This window comes from Cricetulus griseus, assembly GCF_003668045.3.
Source record: "Cricetulus griseus strain 17A/GY chromosome 1 unlocalized genomic scaffold, alternate assembly CriGri-PICRH-1.0 chr1_0, whole genome shotgun sequence".
Lineage (NCBI taxonomy): Eukaryota > Metazoa > Chordata > Mammalia > Rodentia > Cricetidae > Cricetulus > Cricetulus griseus.
This window is the reverse complement of record NW_023276806.1, coordinates 257619356-257641776: the sequence shown is the minus strand read 5'-3', so window position 1 is coordinate 257641776 and position 22421 is coordinate 257619356. Positions and strand designations below refer to the sequence as shown.

At 52.3% G+C, this 22421-nt stretch overlaps 1 protein-coding gene across 1 annotated transcript; it reads right to left on the bottom strand.

Annotated features, from left to right (window-relative positions):
• Positions 1–745: 745 nt before the first annotated feature.
• On the bottom strand, positions 746–19912 carry Rab44 (RAB44, member RAS oncogene family). Its single transcript, XM_035451949.1, has 12 exons — positions 19832–19912; positions 17321–17495; positions 15903–16049; positions 15403–15493; positions 14843–14938; positions 13829–14016; positions 11692–13121; positions 6570–6651; positions 5978–6092; positions 5056–5157; positions 3101–3177; positions 746–1908 (listed from the first exon to the last, which is right to left on the bottom strand). The coding sequence occupies exons 1-12, from the start codon at positions 19899–19901 to the stop codon at positions 1818–1820; spliced, it is 2664 nt and encodes an 887-aa protein (XP_035307840.1). The 5' UTR covers positions 19902–19912; the 3' UTR covers positions 746–1817.
• Positions 19913–22421: the final 2509 nt, after the last annotated feature.

Below are 22421 nucleotides of genomic sequence, written 5' to 3'. Positions count from 1 at the left end.
GTCCTTTGCCCACCTGGGGTTCCAGTTATCAGCTTAATGACTTGTGAGCCCTTAGCTGTCCAGAGGGCTGACACCCCAACACATCTGGGCTCTGTGGCACATGGTGGACCCAGCATGCCCAGGTAAGTTTTCTGAAAGGCGTCTCTTCCCAAACCACACCTGGAGGGAAGCTGGAAGCTACCCCACCACCACCACCACCAAAGAGTGGCTGGCTGCTGGACCAGTTCCCAGGAGTCATGTTCTGCTACTGGCCTCATTAGTTTCCTGGAGCATTAGTACAGCAGGACCTGCCCCTCCCCTCATAAGTGTGTGAGGGGATGTCTGGAAGGAGAAGGCAGTGAGGTAAGGGAGAGCCAGTGAAGAGCTCTGGAGAAGCAAGCCTGGTGTCTGGGGTCATTGCATCCAGGCTGGAGTGGAATGGGTACCTAAGGGCATCTGACCCCATTTTTGGAGGCATCAGATGCTGGAACCTTCTGGACCTGATCAGGCATCACCAGCTGCCCTGTGTGCCAGCTCCCTGCCTCTGAGGCCTTCCTAAATGGTCAAAGAAGGTGCTGGGGAAGCATGGGACTGTGGCCAACAGGTGAGAATGAAGCAATGTCCCTGCCTCTTGCCAGGACTCCCCACCACCCCCACTCTCCACTTGGCCATTTGCACTGGTTCTCTACAACACTGAGGCTTCCTCAAGTTCAACACCCTGTCTCCAAAGAGGTACAAAGCGTCAATCCCACCCCTGGTTCCCATGCTCACACAACTGCAGAGCTGGGCAGAGATGCCCCAACTCAGAGGTCATCCCTGACCCACCAGACCCTGGAACCAGCGTTCCACCAAGTTTCCAAGCTGCAGTCCACACCCCACTAATCATAGGCATCCAGTGGCCACTGAAGACCCCAAGCTGCAGGGGAAGAAGCAGGATCCCGGTGCAACCCTCCATGGGAGTGGCAGAGAGCTCAGGGCATATCAGGGCTGTCAGGATGACACTGGTCTCAGGATTGGATTCTGCAAGGAAGAAACCTGCCTCTGAGAGGGGAAACCGAGGCAGACACAGGAGTAGTGGGAACTGACAGAAAGTGTGAATTCAGAGTTGGCACCAGATTCTCTGCAAGGTTTACTTCCTCTTCCAGATCAGATTCCGACTGTACAAGGCATCCCTAAGCACTGAAGAAAATTCAAAACTACTCAAAAGGAAAATAGCATCCCCATGTGTGTCCTGTGTCCCAGTTAGTTTTTATGATCAATGTAACACAATCTAGAGTCACCAGGAAAGAGGGAAATTGAAATGAAGAATGGCATTTGCCAGGCTGGCCCACGGTGGGCCTGTCTGTGGGGTGCAGTCTTGCTTGATGATTGATTCAGGAGGGCTCAGTCCACTGTGGGCAGCACCATTCCCTAGGCAGGTGGGCCTGGGGTGTATATAAAAGCCGGCTAAGCATTAGGCAGTGTGTGAGCCAGCAAGCGGTGTTCCTCCACGGTTTCCACTTCAGTTCCTGCCCTGACTTCTGTCAATGATGGACAGTGACCTGGAAGCATAAGCCAAAAGAACCCCTCTCCTCCTCTGAGCTGCTTTTGGTCAGTATTTGTTGCAGCAGAAATGAAACTAGAATACCCTGGTGTCTTGTCACCAGGTGAATGAAAGATCTGGGGATACTTTCCTTGGATGGAGTTTCTAGACTTGTCCTGCCACCCACTCCAGCCATGTTTGCTTGGTGGAGTAGAGGTGACACTGTCTCCTGCAGGGCTTCTCTGCCAGGGCTGTGTCCAGGAAGCAGAATGGAAATCAGAGGAAGGGACAGTCGGTGATGGGACCAGACTGGTGATCATCGGCAGCAGCCGGCTCTCTTGGGTGGCTGCTGGTGGGTCACTTCCACCATCGAGGCCTTCAGGCGATCCTCCTGCATCTTAAGTGACCTGTATGACAATGTCCCCAAGTCACTTCTCCCTCTGCAGGAGCAGCATGAAGAGCTGTGGGGTAGTTGAGGTTTGGGTCTGGGAGGCTCCACCCCTTTGTGAAAAGATGGGGCTGTGGGACTGTGACCTTCTGTCTCTCTTTCTAACCCACTGGGTGCCTGTCTATCTCTCTCTCTCTCTCTCTCTCTCTCTCTCTCTCTCTCTCACACACACACACACACACACACACACACTGTCTCTCACACACACACTCACACACACATACACACTCTCACACACACACACACACACAATTTCTCACACTCTGTCTCTGTCTCTCTGTCTCTCACACACACACTCTCTCTGTCTCTCTCACACACACATACACACACACTCTCACACACACACAATTTCTCACACACTCTGTCTCTCTGTCTTTCTCTGTCTTTCTCTCTCTCTCTCTCTTTCTCTCTCTCTCTCACACACACACACACACACACACACACACACACACACACGAGCAAATCCAACAGGAATAAAGAAATCACATTCCAGGGCTTGAGTCTGAGACCTGGGCCATGGATGGACACTCTGTGTCACAGGAGGGAGGTACATGTACCTAGGAAGCCTAGACTCAAGGTCAAGAGCAAACCTGGGGCTGGGAATGTACTCGAGATTATCTCCTGTAGGCACCACACGGCTAATCACATGCCAGGCACGCTGGTGGACTCCGATGCCCTTCCTGGCATCTGTCTCAGCTGTTCATTGAGCACACAGTGGGTGCAAGGCCCCATATATAAAAAGGGCTGAACAGACAGATGGACTCCTCCCAGAGAGCAAGAAACATATAAAATTAGTTAGTCCAGAAGGGCACAGGCTCAAGACAGAGGCACAGGGAAAGTAGCAGGATGTCATGAGAGACAGATAGACAAAGAGTCAGAGAAATGGGAGACAGAGACAGAGGAAAGGAAGGCTCCACAGGGCAGAATGGCAGTGCAGACAGTGTGCACTATTGGGGGCATTTGGCATTCACCCTAAGTCACGAAGTCACCAGAAGGCCGGGGCAGGAACCTTATTGACAAGAGAAGGAGGTGAGAGAGGGTATGAGGACAGTGCATGGGTCTGTGACCAGGGTCTTCCTTGGCCACTTCCTGGAGAGGGGCAGAGCAGGGCGGGGCTGCCCTGGAGCATTCTGGGTATGAGAAGCACTCACCGAGCCAGGTTCATCAGGGGCTCCAGGATGTTGTGACCCAGGACAGCGCTGCACTCACCAAAGGAGACCCCCAGCTCCTGCAGTCACACAGAGTGGCTGAGAGGCCAGCTCCAGCCCTGCCAACCCCTCACCAGCCACCCTCATTCCCCAGCTGGACCTCTTTCCACCAACCACTGCAGGACACGGGGTGCCATCCTGGAGACTTCCCCCAGACTTGGAGTAGGAGATGGACCTACTGCTTGACTTAGAGAAACACATGGGAACTTTTTTTTTAATGCTCAGGATTTTGTTTGTATGTTTTTCTAAAATATACGAACTATATCCCCACATGAGGTCCTGGGTTCAATTGTCAACAACACAAAAGCAAAGCAAAACAGTGAATTTGGAGAGATGGCTCAGAGGTTAAGAGCACTGGCTGCTCTTCCGGAGGTCTTGCGTTTAATTCCCAGCAACCACATGGTGGCTCAAAACCATCCATAATGAGATCTGATACCTCTTCTGACATGAGGTCATACATGCAGTTACAGCACTCGTACACATAAAATAAATCAATATAAAAAATAATAAATGCCTATAACCTAGCACTCCAGAGGTGGAGGCAGGAGGATCAGGAATTCAAGATCAGTCTCAGCTATGCAGCAAGTTTGAGGCCAGCCTGAGCTACATGAGACCTTGTCTCAAAAAAGTCAAGAGGCTAGGGAGATGGCCGAGCAGGGAAAGGCACTTCCTGCTGAGGTGCACAATGATTCAGAGACAACTTTCAGGAGTGCGTTCCCTTCTTCTACCATGTGCGTTCCAGGGATCTAACCCGGATCATCAGGCTTGGTGGCCGGCACTTCTACCCGTGCCATCTTGTTTCTTTTCTTTATCTCCCCCCCCCTTTCGCTTCCCTCTTCTTCTTTTATGACCCAGTGTCACCAATTCATCTTGAGGCCACAAGTCCTTAGGCTTCAGCCTCATTTCCCTTCCTATAAGTCAAGGGATTTTGCTGACTTGAAGCTGGGGAGCAGGTTGAGGGGCCACTGAGATACCACAGGAAGAACATCCAGGTTCCAGGTTCTGACTAGAACCCCGCATCCATCTGTCCTGACGGGAGCCACACGGAGACATTCAGAATTATCTTGGGTCCCACAGGACACACACAGGACCCTTCATGGTAAACACTGGCCTCTCACACGAGCCTCCCATGTATAACTGCCAAGCTCTGCCAACTGTCCATCATAAACAACACTGTGAGGAGCAGCCTCCTGCCAGTCTGAGTGGATGCCCTAGGAGGGGTCAACTCTGGATTTCCCAAGGACTGCTAATTCTTGATTCTCTGACAGCATAAATTTTCAGAGAAGGAACTCTTAGAGGTGACAGACTACTGTTCTAGAGAGGGGATGATCTGCCAACTGGAGCCACAGTGGCAAAGGGCGGGACCGGGAGTGACTCTCTCCCTAGGTTTTAACTTTTTAAGAAATTACACACACACACACACACACACACACACACACACACACACACACATATTTGCTTTTCTATAATGTGGTTAGAACTCATTTATAAATAATAGCATCTCTCGTCTGGCAGCATAGCTTTTGAAGTCGTCTTCCCAAGGAGAATGTTTGAGTCTTAAAATAGAATAAACGAGAAGGGAGTATGTTAATTAGAGACCAGAGATAAAATTAAGATTTGATTGGGGATTTCAGTGACGCTTTTAAAACTGCTTTCACTCTGAAGATGTTTTTCACGTGGGTTGGAAACGAGTGGGAATCTGCTAATTTCACGCAGGGTTCAAGGTGGCGCCTGCCGGCACAGCCTGGGTTTGAGCCCATGGCGCATCTACAGGGACTGACTGACTGGTCAGCCCTTGAGGATGGGGGAGGCAAGAACAGGAGGGCGGGAAACTCTGTGTCCCCGTTCCCCCCCCCACCACCCTGTGTCATGCCAAACATTGCTGTCCTGGTACTCACCTGAGCCAGTCTTCTCCCGGCTTCGGTGGGCACTTGCCTCTCCTCCTCGCAGTCCATCTTGTTTCCCAGAAGGACCATGGCCACCATGTCTGCACCTGCATCCTGCACACAGGACATGTGTGCTCAGCCATCCTCGGTGGATGCCAGGCCCAAGATAGAAGCTTCTAGAAGTTTCTAGAAGCCATCAGGCATCCTGTCACCTGGACCCTCTCTTCTCCTTTCGGCTTACAAGACACTTTGCCTACTTTCACGGCTAACCTTGTGGGCACCTCCCCCCTGGAAGTCTTTCTGGGTTGTTCCTGCCCACTCTTCACGACTGTGTGTCTCTGATTGCCTAGGCTGCCTCAACACTTGTGTCTGGTTGCTTTTCTTTTCTTTATGTGTATGTATGTCTGTGCATATGTGTGTCATGTGTGTGTACAGGTGGCCACAGAGATCAGAAGAGGGGGGTCAGATCCCTTGGAGCTGGAGTTACCAACAGTTGTGAGAAATCCAACGTGAATGTGGGGAGCCCATTGCCCATCCTCTGGAAGAGCAACAGGACTGCTAGTCTCTCTAGCCCCGTAAGAGCTTTTCAAGTCATCATCATCATTAGAGTTTCCAGCTACTGACTGCTCTCTTCCAGGTGCCAGAAGCGGTTGTTCCAGTAAATCTTCCCAGCTCCCCACGAGAGAGACAGAGGTTCTGGGAGGTTAAGCCATGTGTCCAAAGCCACTGAGTGGGGGATGAAGTGGACAGACCCAACTTAGCCTCATGTGGGGCTCATGCCCTGCAAAATCCCAGCATAGAGATTAGGTATGTGGGACCTGGAGCTAGACACCGTTAATGTGAATTCCCACCCAGGAGACCTCCTTAAGGGATGCATAAACAGTTCGCTTTGGGACTAAAACTGTGGCCAGACTGCAGCCCCAAACACACTCACCTGCAGACAGTCCAGCCAGTAGCGCACATGGGTGAAGCTCTCTCGGGAAGTGACATCATACATGAGCACCACTCCCTCCGCCTTTCGTAGCAGCTGTCGTGTGAGGCTGTGGTACCTGCCCAAAGGGTCTGCATGAGGCCACCATATCCAGAACCTGCCCACCCCTCAGTCCTAACCTGGGGGTGGATTTGATGTATTTGGGGTCATTTAGATATTCTCCCATGTGTTCTGACATCTGGGTCTCTGCTTCGTGGATGAGTTTATCTGTAGAACAAGATTCCAGAAATGCACTGCAGAGTGGAACCTACATGGCCTTTACATTTCCCTTACTGTGGTCCGTGTGTTAGATGGAAGTCCTGCTGTCTAGAAGGTTGGTCAGGGGAGAATGGCTCCTCATCACCCTAGGCCTGTGCAGAGTGCTGGCACCTGAGCTCACAGCCCCTCCTTCCTGATTCCCTGAGTCTGGATCTCAGGGTCTCATTGCTTCAGTGGGTAGACCTTGTCCCCATCACCCAGGATGTAGGCCACTCTTTCCTCCCACACTCTGAGCACAGCTCCAGTCCCTGACCACTGGCGGGGACAGTCTGGATACCTCTCTTGTCCAGCTGTGTCCCACAGCTGCAGTGCGAAGGTTTTGTTGTCTACCATCAGGGTTTTGACACGAAAATCCACTCCTAGGACACACAGAAAAAGACAAGAGGCCTTGTACTCTCCTCCCAGGACAGCCAGCCCCAGATGCCCCAGATGTGTGCCCACTCCCAACCCCAGCCTTAGAAGGATGGAGCCAATGCTGGGCTCCTCTCTGCTCTCCAAAGGTCCCCACAACCAAGTGTCACACTTCCAAGCAGCCTTCCCAAGCTGGAGAAGGGACCCATGGAGTCACGCTGTGTGCTCTGGGACTCCCAGGGCAAGTCATCTCCCATCTTTGAGCCCCCCTTTCTCATCAGCAAGGTAGTATTTAAAAGACCCATAATGGCTGCTATGGAGGGTGAAATGGCCTGGGCCTAAAGGCTCCTGGGGGTTTCTGCTAGGTCACCAAGGTGACTGCGTTTGTCATCCCTCCACAGGCTGAGTCCCACAGTCCCGCCCTTCCCTGTAGTCACAGCTGCAGAGCCAGTTAGACCCTGGGATATGGAGTTGATAATGAGAGTCTGAGCCCCTTCCAGCCTCCCTACCTGTCCAAGAAGCCCTCTGGATGAGAGAGAAGCAAGAAGGGGAGGGGGGGAGCTGGAGAGATGGCTCAGCGTTTAAGAGTCCTTACTGCTATCGCAGAGGATCTGTTCAGGCCCCAGCCCCCACAGTAGGCAGTTTACACAAGCACCTGTAACCCCAGTTCTAGGGTATTCAACCCCTCTCTTAGCCTCCATAGGCACCCGTACAGAGATGTGCATATCCGCATATAGACACCCAAAAATAATGAAATGAATCTTTTTCTTAAAGGGAAGGGGATGATTTGTTCCAGTCCCCACCCCCCTTCCTTTGGTGCCCACTGCAGCCTGGCAGCTCCTGACACCCACAATTTGGGTGAGAGGTTTCCATGGTGACCCCTGTTAAGTACATGCTTCTGCCCCCTAGTGGTGGCTTGCCCCCAGCCCCAGTCTCCTCCAAGAAGACTGACCCTGCAAGGCAGCTCATGAGTAGCAAGTGATTTTTCTCTACAGCCTTCCTGAGGCTCTTAGGAGCCCAGGACTGCAGGGTCCTGAGCCTGCCACATTCAACTGCACACCCACCAGGCCATTCACCAGTGGCTCTCAGTCACTCTGTCCCCTCCCCTCTTGATTTCTGCCCCCTCATCTACCCATCCCATGTGCCCCAAAACTCCATTCAGCTAAGCCACGGAGTCTTTGTTGGACACTTCTGGTTCAAGGGCGCAGCCCACATTCTAGCAGCAATCCAGGGCAGAGCCAGGCACACAGGGGTCAAGCCTTCCCCGTAGGGCCTAAGCTTTCAAAGTGGGCTTTGCCCTGAGCTTGAACCTTGGGGCCAAGTGAGGGCAAGAAACCTAACTAGGATTTAGTCCTCTACCACAGCAGGGACAAATTGAGAATCACACGTGGAGATCTGTGTCTCCACCCCTGCCCTCAAATGCATTGGGCAAGTTTTCTGATTTCCCGAGAGGGGCTGGGATGGAGTGGACACCTGACTGGCTATGCAAGCATGCGCTGTCTGAACTGTGTGGAACTGACACAGCTTCATGGGGCTGGGGAGATGGCTCGGGGCTTCAGCACTTGCCATGCAAGCCTGCAGACCACAGAGCAAACATCCAGAAAGCCACGTAAATGCTGGGTGGGCATGGCAGCCTGCCCGCCATCCAGTCTCAGAAGTCAGAGATGGGACTTCCCAGAGCATGCTGGCTAGTGAGACCAGACATATCGGGTAGCTCAGAGCTTAAATGAGAGACTCTTCCTCAATGAATAAGATGGAAGAGCGACCTCGGACATTTCCCCAAATCAGATTTGTGCCTCCACATGCACGCATGAACACACACATACATAACACGCACACACATACATAACACACGCACACATACGAAACACATGCTGTAACCCCAGCCTCAGGTGGTGGGGACAAAGTCAGATCTCTGGATCTCATTGTGTCTTACCCACTTCCAGTGAGAACCTGTCCATTAACATCAGAGCTTAAATCTACTAAAACTCTCAATAAATTCTGACTCTGATTCATATTGCCTCCTATGGCAAAGTCAGGAATCCCAGCCTCACCTGAGGGAAGGTTGCAGAACGAGCCCTAGTCTCCAGCCCATTTCCATAGAGGCTGACAGGTCTTTCTGCTGCATGATAAGAAGGGGGGATGTGACAGTTTTGAGTATGGACTTGACACACTAGAATCACACAGCCATGAAGCACTGTCTAGAATAGGTTGAACTGTGGGCATGCCTATGAGGGATGTTCTTACCAGGGTAAACTAAGATGGGAAGACCCACCCTGAATGCGGGTGGCATCGTTTCACAGTCAGGGCTCTGGGCTCAATGAAAAGGAGACAGTGAGCTAACCCCCAGCAGGAATGTGTTAAGTCATTTTTCTCCTGACTGTGAATGGGGTTTTTTGTTTGGTTGGTTTTGTTTGGTTTTGGTTTTTCAAGACAGGGTTTCTCTGTATTGCTTTGGAGCCTGTCCTGGAACTCATTTTGTAGACCAGGCTGGCCTCGAACTCACAGAGATCCACCTGCCTCTGCCTCCCGAGTGTTGGGATTCAAGGCGTGCACCACCAATGCCCGGCTCTGATTGTGAGTATAATGTATCCAGCTGCTTCAAGCTTGGATGCACTGATGTCCCTACAACAATGGAGTAAAATAAATCCTTCTCCCATAAGTGTCTTTGGTCAGGTTGTCCATCATTACCATAGAAACCAAGATAAAGAGGGATGTTGTCAGGGATAAGACATGAGCAGAAGATGCCAGAGACAAGTGGGCGCTCAGCAAACAGTAGCTTAAGTTATTAATAATGGTGGCCGCATAGACCCTGTGGTCCACCTAACAGTAGCTCAGGTCTTCTTTGGGTCCCTCTCTTTTTAAGGACACTGAGTCTTTAACGTAGCACCCTGGTTACTTTTCATTGTCAACTAGAACAATCTGGAGTCACCCAGGAAGAGGGAACCCCAACTGAAGAACTGCCTCCATCAGACTGGCCGTGTCTGTAAGTCTTACAGTGTAAGACAATGTCTTGCAAATCAATGAGGGAGGGCCCAGCCCACCATGGGTGTCACCATCCCTAGACAGGTAGGCCTGGACTGTATAAGACAGTTAGCTGGGCATAAGCCAGTAAGCAAGTAGTCCTCCATGGTTTCTGCTCCAGGTCCCTGCCTTGAATTTGTGCCCCATTGTCCCTTAGTGATCGGCTGTGACCTGGAAGTACGGGTTGAAATAAACCCTTTGCTTCTCTAAGTTTCTTTTGATCATGAGGTTATCTCACCGATGGAGGTCAAACTAGGATATCTGGGAAGGATTCTTGGGCAGAGAAACCCTAGAGCCTGCCAGAGGCCACCCTGCAGCAGATGTTAGGCCATCTGCTTGGCCCTGGTCCTAATTAGCCTGTACCCTGGACTGACATGAAGACACACCACTTCCCCTTGGTCCCTCTTACAGGAGCCACTGAAATATCATGCTAAAATGTTTATTTATGAGAACAGTCCAGGAGTAACATGGACTGAGCACATCATGCATGCCAGGCATTATTCTTGACACGTGTGAGCTCACACCTGCGGCTGGAAGTGGGGGCTCCTCCCATGTCCACTGTCATATAAAGATGTGGGGACCAGAGGGAACTGGACCTGGGCTGCCCCCTTGCAAAGGTCCATGAATTTATGGCTTGGTGCCCAGCCTACTGCTATTGGGAGGCAGAAGAATTAAGCAGTGAGGCCTGAGGGCTGGAGAGATGGCTCCTCCATTAAGAGCAGCAGCTGCTCCTCCAGAGGACATAATCTCGGTTCCCAGCACCCACCACAGTGTGTAACTCCAGTTGAAGGTGATCTCACACCCTCTACTGACCTCTGAGGGCATCAGGCATCCATGTGGTGCAGACAGAACACCCACACACATAAAAAATTTTTAATTAAAAAAAAAAAGAAGTGAAAAAAAAAGAAAGAAGTGAGAGCATTTGGGAGACAGAGGCAGGCAGATCTCTATGAGTTCAAGGCCAAGCTGGTCTAGTGAGTTCTAGGATAACAGCCATGGCTATATAGAGAGACTCCTGTTTCAAAAAAAAAAAAAAAAAAAAGGGAGGCCTGGCTGGCACTGAAGTCTTCTGGTCTTTAGGTATATGTCTAATGTGGATTATGGGACCTGGGCTCTCTTTTCTTCTCTACCCCCAACTCCCACCCATTGTGATAGGGTCTCATGTAGCCCAGGCTGACCTCAAGTTTGCTAAGTAGCCAAAGATGACCTTGAACTTCTGCTCCTCCGGTCTCTACCTCCTGAGTGCTAAGATCACAGGCTTGTAGGACCATGCTCTGTTTACTGGATGCTGCAATCGCAGCCCTGGCTTCACACACTAGACCAGCATTTCACCTCTTTGGCTCCCTCTTTCTCTCTCACTCCCCTGTAGCACCGTGAGCAGTTTGGCTCCAGCATATGTCTCCTCCATAACACACTGCACTGCCACAGACCCAAAGGCCACAGGACCAACGGTGAACCAAAACCTCCCAAACTGAGCCAAAATAAACCTTCTATAAGCCTTAGGGCTTTGTGACACAAAGCTGACAGAGGAGTCAAGCAAGGCGTCCAAGTTCACAGCCACAGTAAGTGCTAGGTCTAGAATTTAAACCCAGGCCCCTGAGGGTCCTATCTTGCCACATTCTGAATATACTCATGTAAGATACCCAGCTTGTGTTTCCTGCCAGGACATGCAGACAGACCTGGGGCATGTTGTGAGCATGTCCATGCTCTACAGGGAACTGCCTACCACATGGGCCAAGACTAGCCTGTTTTCATCCTCCGCTAACACCAGGACCTAAATTGCACAGTGTTTGCTCCTGTGGCACCTATAAGCTAGCCAGATCAATGCAGCGAGAGCAAATTACCTGTAATTAGAGATGATTAGTGAAATGCTAAGATTTTGCCCATATAAAATAATGCCTCATGAAGGCCCGTGGCCAAGGCAGAACCTGCCGCGTCTGGGATGGCTTGCTCAGGGACTGCTTTAGCATGCTGGCCCTGGCCTAGGACCTCTCCTTCAGTGCTAGCTCCCCAGGGGGCCTTACCTACGGTGGCTGTCAGCCCAGTGGCAAAGGCATCATGATGCAACAGGTGTAGAAATGAGGTCTTGCCCACATTGGAGTCCCCCAAGAAGATGACATGGTAGAGGTAGTCGGGGTCAGCCTGAGGCTTGCCAGCAGTGAGGTCCCCAAGGGAAGTCAGTTCAGCCTCCCCCGAGTCTGTTCCTGGGTCCTCCGGCCTGCTCTCTGCCCCTGGTTCCATGGGCTGAGGGGTGCCAGGCTTTCTCTCCACCTGAACAGGCATGGACATGGGCCTGGGCTGGGCTTCCGGTTCAGCCAAGGTGAGGAGGGCTTGTGTGGTCTCTGGGGCTCTTACTGCAAGCCCAGCCTCAGGCCCCATAAGGGGAGAGCCTCTAAGAGGAGACATTTTACTAGGAGCAGGAGCCTGTGATATGTCAGGCAGGGGATCATCTTGCTGGGGTGACTCTGGGTTCCTGGCTTCCAGGCCATGAGCCTCATGGGCCTGTTCTGACCCCACGTCCCCCTGGCCTCTCTCTCCTGAGTTTCCTTCCACAGGCCTGTGCTGCTCTTCAGGACTCTGGAGGAGGTGGGTAGACAGGCTGTCCAGCCTGAGGACCTGGCCATGGGCTTCTTGGAAACCCCTAGGCTGACTCTCCTGTCTAGTCAGCTGTGCCTCACCCTCCACTGGCATCTCTGTGGGTACCTGGCAGTTAGTGGAGTCCCCCAAATCCACAGGCTCCAGGCTTGGACAGGGCTCTGTGGCCCCCTCGGGGAGGGTCATGGCTCCCTGGGACTGTAAGCCCAGCTTCGGGTCCTTCGTCAGGACCTCTCTTTCCATAGGCAGCTTGGCTGGATCAGGTCCAGGCCAGAGGCTCTTGTCACTCAGATTTAGGGCCTGGGACTCTTTTCTGGACCCAGGTGGGGACTGAGGAGGAGGAGAGAGGCCCTGAGGAGGAGGCTCAGCTTCAGAAGCCAGCCGCACTCTGAAAGCTGCCGACTCCACACTCCCGGACTCCCCAACCTGGGCTCCTGGCAAGCTCCAGAGGAAGGGGGACTTGGGTCTAGCTTCCAGGTCAGGGGTGACCACAGGCTGCTTAGAACTGCCACCCTGTCCATCCTGCCCCTCCACTCCATTCCTATCTTTGACACTGGGAGGCACCCGGGCGGGGCTTCCTGGGCCTGGGTCTGGATCTGAGGCTGGCTCCTGAGCAAACTGTAAAGCCCCTATATTGGAAATGGAGATCTGCCTAACAATTCGGGGAGTCTGGGGGCCTGAGGTGCTAGTCGGGGTTGGGGGTGGGCTCCAGCAGAGCTGCAGGGCTTGGTGGGACCGGTCTCCAAAGCTGTTCAGAAGCTGGTCCCAGTCGTCATTGTCCCCAAACAGCTCAGGCAGTGGGGCCTCCTCAGTGGGGACAGCCTGAAGGTCTGGGGCCGTCTTATTTTCTCTGGGGACACTGGGAAGGAATCGGGGGAGTGAAGGTCAGGGAGGTAGCAGTTAGTGGAGTCCCCCAAATCCTGATAGCATAACTTTTCCTGTGTCTGGCTCTCCTCCAGGGCTTGCTGAAAGTCCCTTCCATCCCATTCCGTACCTCAAAACCCACATGAAACTTCACCTCCTCCAGGAAGCCTGCCCTGACCAGGTAAGCCTTCTTGCCTCTGAGCTGTTACAAACAGAGCAAGTACCTGCCTGGGACCTGTGTGTGTGGGAGTGTGAATGAGAGTGTGTGTGTGTGTGTGAGTGACTGTATGTGTGTGTGTTGTGTGACTGTATGTGTGTGTGTGGCTGTATATGACTGTGTGTGTGATTGTGTGTGTTTGTATATGTGTGTGTGACTGTGTATATATATGACTGTGTATGACTGTGTGTGTAATGTGTGTATGTATGATTATATGTGTATGTGTGTATGACTGTGTGTATGTGTGTGTGATTGTGTGTTATGTATGTGTGTATGTATGATTATATATGTACGTGTGTGTGATTGTGTGATTATGTGTGTGTGTGTGTGTGTGTGTGTGTGACTTTGTGTTAGTGTGTGTGATTTTGTGTCTGTGTGTCTGTGTGTCTTTGTGCTGAGATCTAACTAGCTCCATGCAGAATGGGCTTTCCTGGCTCCCAGAAGCCACTGCTCTCTACCCAAGTCCGGAGAGGGCAGCTACTTACCTTGGTTCTTCCTCTACCTGCCAGGACACTCGGCCCCTGGCAGTGTTCAGATGTCCCCTTGTGACCTGCAGCTGTCCCCGCACCTCTTCTAGCTGCCCAGCCAGGTCGCGCTCAGCCTCCCGAAGCTGCAGGTTCTCCCGGCTGGCCTCCTGCTGGCTGCTGCTGAGGTGGAGGAGCTGTACCTCCAGCTGTGGAGGGTGGAAGAGAGGAGAGGGTTGAGATATTCCTCTAGGGTGGCAAAGAGCCTCCAAATCCTTGGTGAGGCAAGGACATTCTGCCCCCTGCCCCCACTGCCCAGCTCCTGAAGACCATGCTGGGAGGGGAGGTCACCCTGTGGGGAGGGGGGAGGAGTAGTGGGGAGGACACCATGATCAGAGGATGGGAGGTCCTCACTGCCCCCTCCCCAGGCCACGCCCTGCAGTTGCTGCTGCTCCTGATTCCATCTGGACTGCAGGGGCTTCTGACCCAACAGTGCCTCAGAGGTTCCCACAGGGAAAGAACACAGTCACAGCAAGACCTGTAGCATACAGACGATACATTGGCCTCAGATGACAATGGAGCCCTGTGAGTTCCTGTTGCCCTTCTGGGTCTCACATGGTCCAGGCTAGCTTTGAACTCCTGATTCTCCTACCCCCACCTCCAAGAGCTGGAGTTACAGACCAGTGCCCCCATACCCAGCCTGTCCAAAGCTTTTCCTCTTCCAGTTGTCCCCATACGCAACGTCATTTGGCATGTGAGGCCTCAGAAATGCCGTGGGGACAGACACCTCCTTCTCACAGATGCTGAAAACCTGAGGCTATGGAAGCTCTAGGCTCATTTCCCTGGGTCTGCCTGGCTCTTTATGGGACCTGATCTGACCCATGGCAGTGTCCCCAGGGCACTGGGGAGAGAGCCCTGATCTGGCAAGGAACAGCCCAGGGAGTTCTTGGCTGCCTGTGGCTTCAGGGGACCTGTCCAGCTGGGAACAGTGAGAAGGCTGTCTGGGCTCTGGGCTCCCCAGAAAGCCTTACTCACCTCTCTCTGGCCCTCTGCCAGCCGCTGAACCTCTTGCTCCTTGGCCTTCAGAGCCTCCTGCATGTGGGTGCTGAGGGCCATGCCCCGGGAGTCGCTCTGCAGAGAAAACGGGTCAGCCCTGCTCTGCAGACTCCAGAGTCAGCTCGGCTGGGCTTGCCCTCCCCACCTCACTTCCACCCTGGCCTGGGGTCCAAGGGCTGAACAGTATCGACAAAGAGGACTTTGGGGTTCCCCACTTGGGCCTGAACTCTCACAAGGACACTGAAGCCCAGAAAATAGAAATCAGTCCAGGCGAACATTGACACCTCGAAGAGATGGAACACATGCCTGGCAGGCTCGTCCCATCTCTGGGGAGCTGCAGGGCAGGGGGCTCCCCGTGGCCTCTGCTGCCCTGCTACTTCTTAGCCACTGCTTAGTCTGGAGAGGCTACTTCTTAGGCACTGCTTACTCTGGAGAAGCTACTTCTTAGGCACTGCTTAGTCTGGAGAGGCTACTTCTTAGGCACTGCTTAGTCTGGAGAGGCATTTATCGAGGGCAGGGCTGCAGCCCAAGGCACTCACCTGGGCCTGCAACTGCTGCTTCTCCCTGCGGATCTGCTCCTCTGTCTCCTCATAGAGCTGTCTCACCTTGTGGAGATGGTCAGAGTGTCGCCTACAGTGGCAGGAGGTGGGCACCAGACAGCCCCTCAGGACCTCTGGAACTCCATGCCTGGAGTCCTTCTACCTTGCTTACCCTCAATGGTCTCAGACCCCTATTATGTATGTCACTCTGGGTCTATGACACTGGTTATAACCTCTATTGGTGTCCCCAACCCCCACCATATTTATGGTCCCCATTGTCCGGACTCTCTACCCCTACCACCCTCAGTCACCATCCTGGCCCCATGACTCAGGCCCTCATGACAGGGCTGTGGCCCTGACAGTGACAGGGTCACGAAACAGGCCCCCGGAGTTTCTTCCTCCTCCAACTTAATTCTGCCGATGTAGTCACTCCAGAAGGGAGTAGAATCTCATTTAGGATTTCACAGTGTGTAAGGAACACCTGCCATGTCCCCACTCACTTCCTCAGTGTCCACTCCAGTGCCTCCCGGTCAGCCCGAGCCTCCTGCAGGCGACTGCTCATCTTAGCCAGGAAGCCCTCCAGATTGCCTGCCAGCTGGGGCTCCTCCTGCCGCAGTTCCCCCCACAGTTTCCAGAGCTCAGCCTGCCTGGAGTATGGGAACCTCCAAAGGTTAGATACAAGAGGGCCAGGAAGTGGGGGGCTTTCTGTATCCCAGGCTAGCTTCAGACTTGCTAGGAAGCAAAGGATGACCTTGAACTCCTGATTCTCGTGCCTCCACCTCCCAAACACTGGGATTACTGTGCCCTCTGTTATGTGGTACTGGGGTTGGAACCCACATATGGAGTTAGTTATATATTCTAGGCAAGCATTCTACCAACTGAGCCATATCCCCATCCTTAGTTCTAGTGACAACACTCCCAGAGACTTGGGGACCTGAGAGACAAAATACTACAAAGCTTAACTCAAGTAAGTGCCACCTCTTCCTGAGACATTTCTATATGTGAGCTGGCCCTTCTTGAAGCCCCGCCCCGTACCATTTGTTTCCTTGTGAATCAGCAGTTAATGGGGGTGGGGTGGGTAGACTTGGGAGTCAGCAGCTCAAGACTTCCATCCACTCCTCCCTTCTCCCGTTTTGGAGTTGTGTGGTTTCTGCCTTTACCCTCCCTGTGCTCGCTGGGAAAATACGAAGGCCAATACTTGCCAAGCAAGATTGTTTGGGGAATGAGAGACATGCCAAGCGTGGGTGCCAGCCCTGGGCCCTGCCCACGGTAGGCACTCAGTACACACCACTTTCACATGGACTTAATTAAGTCATGAAGACAGAGGCCCAGAGGGGGGTAAGGGAACAGGGCCAAGCTGCCAAGTGGGTAAATGGCTCCCTGCTCCACCTGCTCTGCCAGCCTACGCCCCAGGTCCCTCCCAGCCTGTCCCACAGCAGCAACCCCACCCTCTGAACCAGATGGGAGCAATCTCATCCCTCAGGCCTGAGGGTGGAGGAGCTAGTGACTGACTGACCAGGAGGGAGTCCCTGGCTGGCTCTAGCAGGCCTTGAGGCTATGGCAACTCAGGAAGGGCCTCTCTTCTCAACACATAAGAAAGCCCCCATACACCCAAGGCCTGAGCCCAAGACACACACACACACACACACACACACACACACAGAGCAGGAATTGGCCTCCTGTCTCCAAACCCACCCAGCCCAGAGCACTACCATGTCTGAAGTCACCCCACTGAGGAACCCTTAGGTAGTCTAAAAGTGATGCTCCAAACAGCTGATCTTTCTAGGGAATGGAGAGAGGGAACCCTCTAGGCACGCTGTAGCAAGGAACAGACTTCACATACTATCAAGTGGCCAAGCTTGGATCTGCACCCAGCCCTACCCTGAGCCCTCACCCCTACCAACTGGCAGGGCCTTACTCAGAAAGGGAGTGGTCAGTCCCCATCTGCCCTACAAGAGCCAGGAAGGCCTCCTTCTCCTCGGCATCAGCCTCCTCGAGGGCAGGCAACTTGAAGGTCACAGATACCGGTTGGGAGAGCACCAGCCGCTTTCTGCGGAGCCTGCGGGTGCTGGGGCTGGAGCCAAAGACACTTTCTGTGTGACAAAGGGGGAGAGGGGAGAGATGAGGCTCTGGTTTCCTTTGAACCCCACCCCCATATTTAAACAGGGGCACATTCATGCATGCCTCAGATCATGGGAGTCTCATGAAATGGAAGTGTCCATTTCCCACATCACCTGAGGCCCAGGGATGCCAAGAGACTCTCTGGAAGTCCCAGGGCAGCTCCAGGGTAGCACACAGGTTTCATCCACTCAGGAAGTATGCATTGAGCAGTCACTTCGAGCTGGTGACAGACTTCACCCACATCCCAGGCCTTGGGGAGGTGACATTCTAGCTCAAGGGTTAAAAAGGACAAGTCTCGTGTGTCTGTGTGTCTGTGTGTGTCTCTGTGTGTGTGTGTGTGTGTGGTGTGTGTGATTGTGGGTGTGTCTCTGCATGTGTCTGTGTGTGTGTGTGTGTGTGGTGTGTGTCTGTGTGTGTGGTGTGTGTGTGTGTGTGGTGTGTGTCTCTGTGTGTGATTGTGTGTGTGAGTGTGTGTGTGTGCTGTGTGTGGTGTATGTGTGATTGTGTGTGTATGTGTGTGTGTGTGTTGTGTGTGGTGTGTGATTGTGTGTGTGAGTGTGTGATTGTGTGTGTGAGTGTGTGTGTATGTGTGTGTGTGTGTTGTGGTGTGTGTTGTGGTGTGTGTTTGTGTGTGTGTGTGGTCTGTGTGTGTGTGTGTGGTGTGTGTCTCTGTGTGTGATTGTGTGTGTGTATGTGTGTGTGTGTGTGTGGTGTGTGTGTGGTTTGTGTCTCTGTGTGTGTGTGTGTGTGAACACACATGTGCAGCACAGTGTGCCTGTGGAGGTCAGAGGACAGCTTTCAGGAGTCCCTTCTCTCCTCTCTCAAGTGGGTTCTGGGGATTGAACTCAGATCATCAGGCTTGACATCAATCACCCCCTAAGCCATCTTGCAGGCCTTTTTTCTTATTCTTTTTCATAAAACAAATCTGTTAAGTGACCTCAGAAATAAAGTGGGGGAGGGGCTGCAGAGATGGCTCAGTGGTTAAGACCAGTGGCTGCTCTTCCAGAGGACCCGGGTTCAATTCCCAGCACCCACATGGCAGCTCACAATTGTCTGTAACTCCAGTTCCAGGGGATCTGAAACCTTCACACCAATGCACATAAAATAAATTTAAATAAATTATTTTTTAAGGAATAAACTAGAACCCAGGAGGCAGAGTTAGGAGGATTTCTGTGAGTTCAAGGCTAACCTCATCTATATAGGGAGGTCCAGACCAGCCAAGGCTACACAATGAGATCTTATTTCAAAATAAGATGAAACAAATAATAATAATAAAATAAACAAACCAGTGGTTTCCACTGCGATGGAAGTGGGGGCTATGTTAGAAGGAGAGGGAGCCCAGGAGTGTCCTGAGGAGATGACAGAAACCCTGAGATGTGACTTGCATGCAGGGCCTGGAGTGGATTTCTAGAGGACACTTTGGGCAGAGAGAACCCCACCATACACGCCAGAGTGAGGAGCTAGTCTGGTACTGCAGGGGGACAGATGGTGGTGGGTGAGCTTGAGAGGCTGGTAGGATCTTTATGGTATGTCCCAGAACGGGACAGCGGGAAAGCCACAGGGAGGGAGCAGGATTGGCTTCTTCCTGAAGATGACGCTTGGGGACTCTGTGCACACAGCACCACCCACCCCCAGTTCCAGGCTGGTTCCTCCACTCCACTCCCAGCTTCCCAATCACCAAAACATGGGCGACCCCAGACTGTGAAGACTGATACCTGGCCCCTCTGCTATGCCCTACACCCTAAGCTTTCAAGCCCTGCAGCCTCGGGAACCCAGTGGACCACATGATTGCTCAAGGCTGAGGTATCTTGTTGAGACTCTGAGAGGAGGCCGTCTCCCCTGCTCTAGGCCAAAATGCCTGCCCCACCCACTGAAAGGCTCATTGGGGGAGATGCCCTGATTTCGGGGTCCCTTCTGAGTGGCAAGTGATGGGAATATTACTCCTACCCCCACACTGGTGCCTCCACCTACTCTCTGTCGCCCAGATACCACCCTCTGGGACCTGGAGCCTGGAGTTGATTTGACTGAGGCTGGAAATCGACCTCCTGGGCACTGGCGGGGGGGGGGGGACGAGTGGGGGGGCGGACGGTTGAAGCCCCACAGTCTCCCATTAAAGCCAGGAAGCAAACAGTTCCAGAAACTGTTTTTCCTCTATATGAGAATACCAGGCAGGATCCTAGGGGAGCAGCTGGTAGCTCTCAGGTGTAGTGAGGGCCCCCCGCCCCGCCCCGCGCCCCCCCCCCCCGCCTGTCACACAGCCCAACGCTGTGCTAGAAGCCTCGGGGGCCCTCCCAAGACAGACACATACTGAGTCCAGAGCTGAATTCGTCCAGCGACAGGCGGCCCCTGTTCTCCACATCTAGCCAGTCAAATATCATCTGCAGTTCCTCGCTCCCCAGGAAGCTGAGCTTGGCCCCCTGGAAGGAAGGGATGAGTCAGTTGGGCTGTGCACAGGAGAGGAGGTGTCTGTCTTCAGCCACCCTGCTTTCCTTCTTCCCCAGGCAGGGTCACTCAGGGCCTGCCCTGTGGCAGTTCCCCACAGGGCACTAGGCATCCTTAAGTAGGGCCCTGAGCAAGCTTCATGTCACCTCCCTATCGCCACCCAAAATCTGCACCTGTGTGTCCCCCCTTGATGTGTGTTGGGGGACATTTGAATGGCATCGGGCATTTGTTTGATTGATTGATTGTTTTGGGGACGTGGAAATGGGGTCTTTCTATTATGTAGCCCTGGATGTACTGGAACTCACTATGTAGGTACACCAGGTTAGCCTCAAACTCAGAGATCCTCCTGCTTCTACTTCCAGGCCCTGGGATCAAAGATGTACAGTGCCAGACAGTGGTGGTGCACACCTTTAATCCCAGCACTAGGGAGGCAGAGGCAGGTGGATCTCTATGAGTTCCAGGCCAGCCTGGTCTACAGAGTGAGTTCCAGGACACTCAGGGTTACACAGAGAAACTGTCTCAAAAGAGGGGGGGAAGGAAGAAAGAAAGGAAGGAAGGGAGGGAGGGAGGGAGGGAGGGAGGGAAGGAAGGAAGGAAGGAAGGAAGGAAGGAAGGAAGGAAGGAAGGAAGGAAGGAAGGAAGGAAGAAAAGTTTTAAAAATTGCTGTTATGAGCAGGAGAGATGGCTTTGGTAGCTAAGAGCCTAGGTCAATGTTTCAGAGAACCCAAACTGGGTTCCTAGCAGTCAGGCAGCTTACAACAGCCCTGTAACTCTAGCTCCCAAGGATCCAACTCTCTCTCTGCAGGTACCAGGGCTCACAGACACAGCTGTGCATGTGTTTGTGGAGTCCAGAGAACAGTGTTAGCCATTGCTCCTCAAGCACCATCCAACTATTCATTTTTGTTTGAGAGTCCCTGACTGTCCTGTGGCTCTCCAATTAGGCTTGGTTGGCTGGCAAGCCCTGGCGGCCTGCTCTCTGGTTCTGGGAGTACAAGCGTGTCTCCATAAATGCTTGATTCGTGAGTCTATTTTATAGGCCTATATCCTCAGATATTGTAGAATATTTCTCAAGTGAAAGGAGCCAAGTGGAAAAGTTTAGGAAGCCCTGCCCTAGACCACAGAGTGTAGCTAATTCACCTCACAGAACTGATTAAGGCAGAGTCACGTGTGAACTTGCAGATTCTGCACAGGAACATGGTAGATAATTTCTGTCTGATGAGACAGATAACTCCATGATTTATGGCCTGTTGGACTTTCACTAGCTGAAAAAAAAAAAAACTCAGCAATCTGACTCTAATCTGTCTTTGTTAAATTGCCCAACTTTTTAAAGTGCTCTTTGAACCATGCATAACACTAATTAACACGTTAAATAAAATCTCTGAGGGTTTGGGATGTGGCTTGGTAATAGAGCACTCATCTAGCATGGAAGGAAAAAGCGCTCCCACTTTGACACGAGCCTGTTTTGTGTTTGCCTATAGGTCATGATTTTTACTTTCTGAACAATTACCCTCTCATTATCCTAGAGGGTGCAGGGCCTGAGAAGTCAGCACTCTGTTGCTAGAGCTGAGAGAAGTTTCTTTCTCTGACTTTTTAGTGTTGTTTGGTTGTGTGTGTGTGTGTTGTTGTTGTTGTTTTGGGGAGGGGGGTTGGCTTTTTTTTTTTTTTTTTTTTTTGGACAGGGTTTCTCTGTGTAGCCCTGGCTATCCTGGAACTTGCTCTGTAGACCAGGCTGGCCTTGAACATTTTAAATGACTTCTGATCCTTGACTTGGTTTCTCCGTTAGGACCTTGTTCTAAGCAATCTGTGTGCCCTGGACTTCCCTGTTTATGGCTTACACTCCACATTGCAGTGCCCGACCCTTCAGTCTTTGGGAAACTGAATCAAAACACATGGGGAGGCATTGGAATCTCTCTGCCCTTCATAGGAGATTCACAAACCAACGAAAACTTGTCCTGACTCTCCTTACATGCCAGAACATTCTAGGACTTTTGCACAGGTTCAAAGGAGTCTGCCTTCCTATGCTACCAGGATAGAACTGGAAAAATCAATCATGCAACCCAGTACCTCCTTGGGTGTCATTTTTCTGTAAAGGTCCTTTCATAACCAGCTGTGACAAACTGGCTCTCAGGGATAGTCCGGAGCCTGAGCTGTGAAACCCTCTCAGGAGACTAGGGCAGTGAAATAAGGAAAAGTCATTTCCAGGCAGGAAAACTGGTCAGATCTACAAGGGTCACTAGCTGGAGAGAGAGGTTACATTTGTAGTTTGACATGGGATGAAGATTGAAAAACTATCCCAGCATTGGCACTCAAAGGCCCACATTCCAGGTGTCCCTTAAGTCCTCGGGAAGCTGGATGACTAATCTGGATCAATTAGACTGGATTTAGAGTCACCTGGGAGATGCCTCTGGTTATTTCTGTGAGGGACTTTCCAAAGAAGGTTAGCCAGGGGAGGCGAC